This window comes from Cibotium barometz, chromosome 13, assembly GCF_041138505.1.
Source record: "Cibotium barometz isolate CiBa-2024 chromosome 13, ASM4113850v1, whole genome shotgun sequence".
In the NCBI taxonomy this organism is placed as follows: domain Eukaryota; kingdom Viridiplantae; phylum Streptophyta; class Polypodiopsida; order Cyatheales; family Cibotiaceae; genus Cibotium; species Cibotium barometz.
This window is the reverse complement of record NC_141058.1, coordinates 37,778,040-37,788,728: the sequence shown is the minus strand read 5'-3', so window position 1 is coordinate 37,788,728 and position 10,689 is coordinate 37,778,040. Positions and strand designations below refer to the sequence as shown.

General features: G+C 44.4%; 1 protein-coding gene across 3 annotated transcripts; it reads right to left on the bottom strand.

Annotated features, from left to right (window-relative positions):
• Nucleotides 1–955: 955 nt before the first annotated feature.
• LOC147632650 (uncharacterized) lies at nt 956–10,353 on the bottom strand. Of its 3 annotated transcripts, none has more exons than XM_086807461.1 (5): nt 9,880–10,353; nt 1,968–2,117; nt 1,723–1,856; nt 1,491–1,582; nt 956–1,297 (listed from the first exon to the last, which is right to left on the bottom strand). In XM_086807461.1, the coding sequence occupies exons 1-5, from the start codon at nt 10,336–10,338 to the stop codon at nt 1,062–1,064; spliced, it is 1,071 nt and encodes a 356-aa protein (XP_086663587.1). In that variant the 5' UTR covers nt 10,339–10,353; the 3' UTR covers nt 956–1,061. The 3 variants fall into 3 exon arrangements, with proteins under 3 accessions (XP_086663587.1, XP_086663588.1, XP_086663589.1); XM_086807462.1 differs by having other exon boundaries at nt 1,968–2,018; XM_086807463.1 differs by having other exon boundaries at nt 1,078–1,286.
• Between the last annotated feature and the right edge of the window lie 336 nt (nt 10,354–10,689).

Sequence of the window (10,689 nt, the reverse complement as noted above, 5' to 3'; positions counted from 1 at the left end):
TTGCCTATATAAAGCATTGTACATGGTGAAAGTATTCTGATAATACAATCATTGATGTGTTGTGCAATACCTCTCTTCTATGTGTGTTATCCTCTCTCTCTCTCTCTCTTCCACCCATCCATGTCTGCACCAAGTCACCGTGACTTGATTGCTCCATCTCCCCTTCCACTTACATTCTCATGGTTGGAACCATGTTCACCTACATGTTGGTCATATCATAAGCACCCTACAGTTGGTCTAGATGGACTAAACTAACCACATATTCGACTGGGATAATATCAGACTAAACAATGGACCATAGGTATTAGCGCAACTTCCAAGCCTATCTAAGGTTGTGTAGACACCTCTTTGGGCTTCGTATAAGTTCTCATGAGATCTCCATCGATCCTTTAGTGTAGTATATAAGCTCACACTCTAATGCATCCTACTTGGCATGGTGCCAAGTCTACACAAGACATCGCCAAACCATTCAGGAGTACCCCTGCTTATATATGAATTGTTGTGATGTGTTGAAGAAGGTTGATTCATTATAATCCTTGTCCATAAGACTTATCTTCCTTGCCTTCATGTTGGGCTCAAACATCTCCTTGAACTTAGCATGCGCAACGTCCCTAGGCTATCTAAGTACATTTGATAGCTTCATTGCATTTACTCTCTTATCCCGAGTACTCTCCATAGTGTGGGGCTCTTAGTCGTGCACTTATCAAGTGTCCATATGTTCTCAACACATGCCTCTCTAACTCAGTGTTGGGCCAATGTTTGAAACAAAAACTATCAGAATTGCCTTCTCTAGCCTCTACAAGGCTTTCATCCTTTATGCCACATAGCTTTGATCCTCGTATTCTATTACCCATATAGCAAAAGTGACATCTATGTTGGTAATCATGCTCACAATGGAGCTGATCATGCATGAGGTTGAATTTGAGGAGCATGCCATCCAAATGGAAACACCGGATTATTTCTGAACCACCACAAGGGTGCAGAATTGGCTTCATTTAGACTGTGATATTCAATATGGGGGTGCATTTGAGTTACAAAAATGTATTGCATATTTTCCTAGCTTAGGGCATATTTGCATGCTGACTATTTAAAGAAAGACTCATGCTGGTGCTTTCCGGCAACTGTCTTCTCCACATGGTCCAAAACTTACCAACACAGCCCACAAGGTACCTTAGAGTGGCAGCGCTTTGGAATATCATCCGCATTTGAATCAACCTTTCATGAAGACCCCTTGCTGCCACTGCCACTGTTGGCTTCATTAACCCTGTCCGGACTGCTGCTCTCTCCTGTAAAAAGGCTACCGCAGTGAACAGGAAAAAACAGCCGTTGGCAACCTTCACAATCCAAACTTTAATTTGTATACATATAAGACAACCAACCTCACCCAAGGGATCTCTCTGGTCCCATGAGAATGACAAAAAAATGACCAAGCAATTTAGACATGAAAAATGCAACAAAGCTACCATGATCATAGGACCACGCATACTAACCCATTGAGGCTATGCTGCTCACACGACGGAGTCCATCCTGGGCAGCACGAACTGCTCGAGCAGAACTTTTCACACCTGATGAGATTTCCTGCCTAAAAGAGAGAAACGTTAGATTAAAAAGTGAGCTTACAAGAAGGCTGGCATGCACAAGTGTCAAATCACCACAAGTTTCATTGGCTCTTAAGAGGCATAGCAGTTTATGTCTGTCTCACCATTGCATTGCCTTTCTTACCCCAACTCACTGAGCTCCATTGTGAGGTCACTAATCTCCATCCCTGATAGCCTCACAGCTGCCATTGTGCCTGGCAATTCCTCCCGGGTCACTTCCAGGAGCTTCTCCAAGGATTCAGCTGCCCTCTTGAAAGCCTATGTAGAAATTTAGAACCCTTGGTTATGTCGGAAGTTTTTCATACAAAGGTTGTGGCTTCTACAAGCTAGTTTTGATTTAAACACTGACTTATGAGAAAGTAAGCTCACCAACAACGTAGGAATGGCTGCCACAAATAAAGCAGTTACTGCACCTCCTGTCTGCACAATGAAGGCTAGTGTTAAGTCTTTGCACTTCTTTTTGTAGGCCAACACTAGACAGCTCCAAAATCCTATTTGCAATTTGTGTAACAATTCCAACTGTCAAATAAAAATTCTTAATTTTAAAATTTGAGTATGTTGGATTATATATCATCTCTAGAGGGTCTACTGCATCATTTTCATGCTTGTACTGGCCATTTATGAGGCCCTGCATGTGCATATTTATTTAGGTATTTTTCCCTATTTTTTAATGCTTTTATAGCATTTTTATGCTATTGTGATGTTGTCGGCCTGCTACAGCTGGCCGACCAGCTATCATGGGGAGTATATAAGGGCTGTCCCCCTGTCCCCCATTTCATCTCATTCTTTTGCATCCACTTGAGGTCATTAGCAGCTGCTTCTTGCTTCTTATCATTGTACAGCACCTACGGGCTTCCCTCGTGCTCAGTTTTCAGCAATAAACATCAATTTCCAGCACTTACAGGTCTTGTACCTGGGCCTACATCTGTGTTTTCTATTTGCTTCACTTTCTTTCAGAGTATGCACTAAAGATAGTAAGAAAACACAACTATGTCGTATTCACAGACACAAATCTTTCCACACAAATAATTATAGAAATACCAACAAAAAGTTCAGGTTATTTCCCAAACTTAACAAAAACCAAAGTGCAGACTTAACTCCATGAGAGTCCGTTCTCAAAGCTTCAAATCATCAACTCCATCGCGCATAGCATAGACTACACGCTATGACATCCCCACGCATGTCATCAATGCCCAAGCGTAGGTGCAAGCTCATGCATACAAATAAAAGATCTATGCATGCCTGCTAATACTGCAAAAGATCCACCAATGGAAAGTTCAAGTTATTTCCCAAACTTCAAGGTGTTATCTGGATGCTCAAAATAGGGGAAACCACAAAACAACTTTGCAGCTAAATTTCTCATATAACAAATGGTTGAGAAGCTAATACTGTCCATAGTGGGAGGCCCAACGTGTCTTCCGGAGAGCAATAAGACCATCCACTATGCTTCAAGTGGGCTGCTCTTATGGTTCTTGCCTGGAGCAGGATAAACCATAATTTCAGCACCTCCTTTGTGGGCTGCTCCTACACGTTCTTGCCCCGAGCAAGGAAAACCATCCACAGAAAAAATATGCACTGCCTTTGGTTACAGGCTATGCTACATGAGATGTAGCGGAAGCTTTTAATGAGGATTGAGGAGTGTGTTAATTTGCTGATTTGGGAAGACAGAATGGAAGAGAGAGAAAAGAGAATAGGGAGTATGCTCAGTACACGATACTGGGTCCCAATCACCCACTTAAGGGCCCCCATTGCTTGCCAGTGTATTTGCTTATATTGCTCTGCAAGAGAATGAGTACAAAGAATAGAACAGTTTGCTGTCCACACTGAGAACTAACAACAGACAGCACAAGATCTCCCTTTTTGCCTTGTGTTTTTGTTTCTATGCTTGCCTAGGGGCTGAAACTACAACACATCAATGTAGGAATGATGAATGTGATGTTAAGGGCAGCCAAGGCACATTTTTTTAGGCCTGAGATGCAAGGTTGTCAAAACCTTCATAAACATGCAAACAGTACGAGCTTTGAAAGTTTTGATCCCCAAAGGGGGGGAGGTACCTTGTCACTAGCTTGGACATTTCCCAGTCTAAAAGGGGTCTGGGACTCTGGTGGACTCCAGGATGTTTAAATATTTGGAAAGTACAAGCTTTGGGAATGGGGGATTATCCTAGAATACAAAGGACCACACTCCTAAAATTTAGGAGAGTTGCTATTTTTGGCCCGACTCCGATGGAAATTCTGTTCGCGTCATTACATCTAGAATTGAGCAGATACCAAGAGCTCGCAAAGTGCCTATGACAGAATGTCTACCAGTTTTGGGATATTTTTAGAGGTAAAGATTATGGAAGGACCCATCTCTTAGATTGGGACATGTGGCAAGAAAGTGGACCAAAGTGAGACAAGTGGCCTGACACTTGTTAGAAAAAGGGATCAAAGTGAGACAAGTGGAGGCCACTTGTCACTTCTGCTATTGTGTGGCTCTCCACTTGTCATCGTAACCTTCTCTTGCCATTTTGTCTCATGGGAGGTCCAAATCTATAAATTGGAGCCCTCTCTCTTCATTAATAGAGGCTCTCTTGCTGCACACTAGCCTCTACCACCGTTACAGGCTGCCCTAATGATGGCTACTCTCTTTCTCTCTCACTTGAAGGCTGCCCATGAAGAATACCGACTGTTGGGGACTGTTTTGGAGGCTTCCATCGCGAAGAAATACTGAAGGCAAGGATATTTAATCATTTATTATGATTTCTAGCCATTGTACTTGTTGTACCAACATTTGTACTTGCTGTGCTTGTTGTACCAGCCCTTGTACTGGCTGTACCAGCTTTTGTACTTGCTGAACCACCCATTGTATCGGCTGTACCAGCTTTTGTACTTGCTGTACCAGCCACCGTACCGACTGTACCAGCCACTGTACCTACCGTACCAGCCACTGTACCGGCTGTACCAGCCATTGTACCTACTGTACCGACTGAATGGAGAGTTGTACTTGCTGTACCCTTTCTATTGCATGAAGACCCGTGGTTTTTGGGGAAGAATCAGTACCCACACGGAGGTATATGGATTATATTGTTGGCTCGGCATTTCTACAGCCTATGTTCCGGCTTGGTTGCCTCGTGTTGGCCTGTGTTATGGCATTTGTATATGGATAATCTGGCATCTCCCGTGGGGAGAGTAAGGCCCTCAAAGCTTGTACATGATATTATTCTCCTTGGGTAATAAAATACTCCAAGGGGGGGGGTCGGCCCATTCCGGCCTCTATGCGGTGCCACACGTGCAAGCTCCATTTTCAGCATTTGTGGATGTTTTGTCCAGCTTTATATCTTGTTACTTGAGCCCACCTCTCATCCAAGGTGTGTGGTCAGAGTACCAACACGGAGTGCAAGTGCTAAAGTGGACATGACGGGACTTATGTCTATGCCAAGGGTCATGTGGACCGATGTCTTGTTGGCAGGAGACTTATTTTGTCTCGCCCATTTACTTAGGACATGGATTATGATATCTGGACTTATGGGACTGATTTGTCTCGCCCATTTATCTTGGGACATGATATGATATCTGGACTTATGGGACTGTTTTTGTCTTGCCCATTTATCTTGGGACATGATTTTGATATTGGTATTATGGAGACTTATTTAGTCTCGCCCATTTCTTTGGGACATGGATTCTTCAGTTATATTGGATTTTTGAGACTGTCTCGTCTCGCCCAATCGATGGGACATGATTATATCTTGAATATATGGCTTGAAGCTTAAAGTTGCGGACAACTTTTAAGAAGCTGGGGAGGATGTCACTAGCTTGGACATTTCCCAGTTTGAAAGGGGTCTGGTGGACTCCAGGATGTTTAAATATTTGGAAAGTACAAGCTTTGGGAATGGGGGATTATCCTAGAATACAAAGGACCACACTCCTAAAATTTAGGAGAGTTGCTATTTTTGGCCCAACTCCGATGGAAATTCTGTTCACGTCATTACATCTAGAATTGAGCAGATACCAAGAGCTCGCAAAGTGCCTATGACAGAATGTCTACCAGTTTTGGGATATTTTTAGAGGTAAAGATTATGGAAGGACCCATCTCTTAGATTGGGACATGTGGCAAGAAAGTGGACCAAAGTGAGACAAGTGGCCTGACACTTGTTAGAAAAAGGGATCAAAGTGAGACAAGTGGCCTCACACTTGTCACTCCTGCTATTGTGTGGCTCTCCACTTGTCATCGTAACCTTCTCTTGCCATTTTAGCTCATGGGAGGCCCAAATCTATAAATTGGAGCCCTCTCTCTTCATTAATAGAGGCTCTCTTGCTGCACACTAGCCTCTACCACCGTTACAGGCTGCCCTAATGATGGCTACTCTCTTTCTCTCTCACTTGAAGGCTGTCCATGAAGAATACCGGCTGTTGGGGACTGTTTTGGAGGCTTCCATCGCGAAGAAATACTGAAGGCAAGGGTATTTAATCATTTATTATGATTTCTAGCCATTGTACTTGTTGTACCAGCATTTGTACTTGCTGTGCTTGTTGTACCAGCCCTTGTACTGGCTGTACCAGCTTCTGTACTTGCTATACCACCCATTGTACCGGCTGTACCAGCTTCTGTACTTGTTGTACCTACTGTACTAGCCACCGTACCGGCTGTACCAACCACTGTACCTGCTGTACCGACTGAATGGAGAGTTGTACTTGTTGTACCCTTTCTATTGCATGAAGACCCGTGGTTTTTGGGGAAGAATCAGTACCCACACGGAGGTATATGGATTATATTGTTGGCTCGGCATTTCTACTGCCTATGTTCCGGCTTGGTTGCCTCGTGTTGGGCTGTGTTATGGCATTTGTATATGGATAATCCGGCATCTCCCGTGGGGAGAGTAAGGCCCTCAAAGCTTGTACATGATATTATTCTCCTTGGGTAATAAAATACTCTAGGGGGGGGGGGGGGTCGGCCCATTCCGGCCTCTATGCGGTGTCACACGTGCAAGCTCCATTTTCAGCATTTGTGGATGTTTTGTCCAGCTTTATGTTTTATGCAAAGTGATGATGGATATGTGTTAAGGCTGTGGCCATGTTTAAATGTTTTGATATGCATTGATGGTATCAACAAGTGTGTCAAAGGCCCTAGTCCCCCGGGCACCCGCCGCGAGTTTCATACCTAAAGCCGATGGCCTGTCGGCAGCACATAGAATCCAATCGGCAGCCAGCAGGTGATCCAGGCAGCAGTCGGCTATCATCAACATGAAGGCCAAAACATGGGACAACAATAAAGTAAAGCGAAACATATTAAATAGGATTTAATACCTATTACTTGTCCAGCTACAGGCTGACAACTTTTGGGTTGGCCGACCAGCACCCTTTGCACATATATAAGCATGAAGTCCTCACTCAGCATAGGCAAGCATGTCATTCATTCATCCATCATTTTTCAGAAGTTAGTAGAAGTCATGTAGGGGCCAAAGGTCACCCCTCCGGGGCTAACCATGTCCAAACATAAAGTCACTCTTTTTGTACCATATAAAATACAAAAAAACCTGACACCAACTATCTCTCTCCTTTGTCTTAATTAGCATCTTGTTCTTAATCAGGCTTAGAGCTGTGGATCAGTATAGCAAGGCTTCCACGCATGCAACACCCCTTTTTACATGAATTTTGAGCACCCAAATGGGTGCCCATCGACTATCAAAAGCCATTGCCCATGGACCCTCTTGTGCACATTTGACCCTCCCTTTACCTTGTTAGTCACCTTAGATGAAAGGCTTTCACACTAAACCCTTCTAAATGGCGTGACTCCTCTTCCAACACCCAACCGGAGGTCTAATGATTCGGGCCAAACGTACATCATTATAGTTACATCCGACTTGTGCGATCTAACTTGCATAGAGATTTTGACATTCACTTGACCCTAAACCTAGATGGTGGTTGGCAACATATCCCTGGACAAGGGCTCACAAGATGCACAGTGCCCATCCCAAAATGAGTCCCCCAAGCACCATATCCCTAGACAAGGGCTCACAATATACATAGTGTCCATCCCAAAATGAGTCCCAAGTGTGCTATTTAGCCAAAATGTCTACGTGGCACCCTAGTACAAGTGTGCACATGGCATTGATTGTGGCACTTACTATAGCAAGCCAAGACACTATCTAGACTAACTATTGACTTGCCCCAATTGGGGATCAGATGCCTAATGACTAAACTAAGCCTTGCCCGGCTAGCAGAGGACAAGACAAATCTTTATTTCCCCTGTATGGTGTCATATGACTTGGCCGACCAGTCCTTTGACCTTGTGGGCTTCTTCTTTGCCTGTCAGAGCCTGTTAGATACCCTAAACTTGCTGCCAAATCAGGGATTAGCCATGTCCATGTGTGTGCATGTGATAGAAGCCGTGGGTTTCCATGTGATTCAATCCTTAGTAGGCATATGTGGGGCTTTTGGAAGAGGATGGTGGTCCATATGCGGAGTTTCAAGAGTGGCTGGAATTGTGCTGACGCAGCGAGGATGGAATGTGAGCCTTCGTACGGGATGCAAAGTGGTCTCGCAATGTTCGGGATCTTGGGTATGTGGATGAGCTTTGCTTGGACCTTTTCCTTTTATGAAAAGAGCACTTTATATGGACACCGTGCAGCTAAGGACAACTGCAGGGCAAGTGGGGGAGAATGTGACACCTTACCTTAATGCTGACTTGGAACAGACAACTAGCAGCAGTAGAGGTGTGCGCAGCTAGTACTAAGTAGAAGCAGTCGGGTTGAGTGCATAGGCAGTTGAGCAGGCATCTAGCAAGGGCACATGCCACGTGGCAGTGCCACATGTGACAATCAGCCACAGTCAGCCAATGGGAAGCTAGTGGGACAACTGTCGGCCAGGTCATATAGGGCAGTCCACATCACAGGTTGACAACAGTACTGAGAGGCCTGACCAGCATAAATGATGCATACAAATACATACGTGGGTTCCCTTCATTTCCCATCTGGTGTTCATCAACAATCAAGACTAACAGAGCAATTCTCTAGGCTGGAAACTGGATCAAAGCCCCTGCACTTTCTCAGCCTTAGTTTCTCTACATAACGTTTCTCTTAGAGCATGGGCTGGCCAAGGAGATCTTCAGCAGTCTTGGGCTTGCCAGTTGTCATCTACAATCTCAGCCATCTGTTGTACTAGCAATTCAGTTGTAATACTTCTTTGTCGTACATAGACTCTTGTGTGTGCTGTGTGTGTGTGTGATTCCGCTCTCTACCCTAGCACATAGACACAAGTGTTCTACAGGTTGTTCATTGGATGATTTCGCTCTATCGATTCCCCAAACTGGTTATGGGGTCTTCTTTGTTGATGTGAACTTCTCCATTGCTCCTCTCTTGCAATCATCATGCACTTCCACCAAAAGCCAGTGGGCATCCCATAAAGTCTTTGCTTGCCCTTCTAGTTCCCAGCTTGTCCAATCCCATAGGCCACGTGCCTCAAAGTGGCTGTAAACCATTGCTGGCGTGCACCTACAACTATCCAGCATGTGCAAATGCTAAACTTTACTCGCAAAATCATTCTTTGGCAGTGTCCCTACCACAGTTTCCCTTCTACAGGAAACAAAAACGAAAACAATGCCTCCAAAGAAATGAAGTTTCTACAATTAAGGCTGTTTCCTGTTTCTATTCTTTTTGCGCTGATCTTCCCTTCTTCTATTAAGGGCGTTATACCCATAGCTAGGCCATACCCAATTGGAATTAAGGCTCTCCACACCTCTATCAAGTGGTCCCAAATCAGAGGTTTGGCTGTTCATTGGATGATTTCACTCTGGCGATACCCCAAAGGTCTTCTTTGATAATGTCAGATTAGTTTTCTCCTACACTTTCTTCTCTGCTACACTTGAGACATGTTGAACCCTACTTCTAAGGGCCAAACTCGGATGCATATCATAGTCTTCCATCCATCAGTCTCATATGTTCAGATACCTCTAACCACAGACAGCAAAAACATGTGCTGCATATGCTTAAGGCAAAAAAAAATCCAGCAAATATGCATTGAAAACTTTAGCAATCAGTCTCTCAAAGAAAAACCACATGGGCTGATATCTCTTCTAAACCCTTGTTAACCCTAACAATAGCCTTAACACGAGATAGCATCTGAGAGTTAGAGTTTATGCATGTGCTCCATTACCACAAGCACTGTGGCTAACTTTGAATCGTTCTGATGTATAATCATGCAATTTTGTTGATTGGGTGTAATCAGAAGCAAAAAAAATGGTAATGATATCTCTCTCTCTCTCTCGCACGCACACACACACAAACATCCATGTGATAACTCACCACACAAGCGATAGTACTCAGCAAAAACAAGTGCTGATCGGTAAGGTTCCACTGCTTCATGGAGACAGGAGGCAAAGGCACCGCGCCAGTGCTGGAGAAGAACTCCGTCTCTTTGGTGGGCTGAGGGGTATGGGCCTCCAAAACACTTCTCATCAGCAAGGAGCTAGCAGCATCATGGGTTTCCGCAGACTGAGTTCGAGGGGTCCCTCTCGCAGCAGAAATTAGGAGCGTACGCCTGTGGGAGAGCTGCAAGCCTGTAAAACTCCGGTGTGGATCTGCGACTGCGAGCTTGTTGAGAGGGGTAGCTTCTGAGCCTGCCCCGTAAAATAGAACATTGCTCGCCATCTCAACACCATTCACAATTTGCCCCTTCTTCTTCTCCACGCTCGTTGCAAGCTCCGATTCATTCGATTCATTGGTATCTTTTACCTCAGACACAGACACTTCTTGAGGGTTCATACTGACCGGACGGCCGGACGGCCCAAGGGCAACGGACCCTTTGTTTGATCGTCTTATTTGAGTTAGGGAAGTGCAAAGTTCTAAAGCATACAAATTTGGAGACTATTGTAATATGCCAATTACACTCCCTCTCGGGTCTATATAAGTGGATGTTCTCAATCTCACAAGCTCTATGTTAGGGTCTAGAATTTTGAGGTGGGTTTTGGATACTCAAACTCTACATTACCTACTATGAGCGGTATGAGACATGAATGGTGGATGCTAGCAAGCAAGGTGGTCCATGAATCCAAAGGCCTTCCCCTTGAGAGCTATCTCATTTAGTGAATAACTGACTAAAATCTCTAGTTTCTA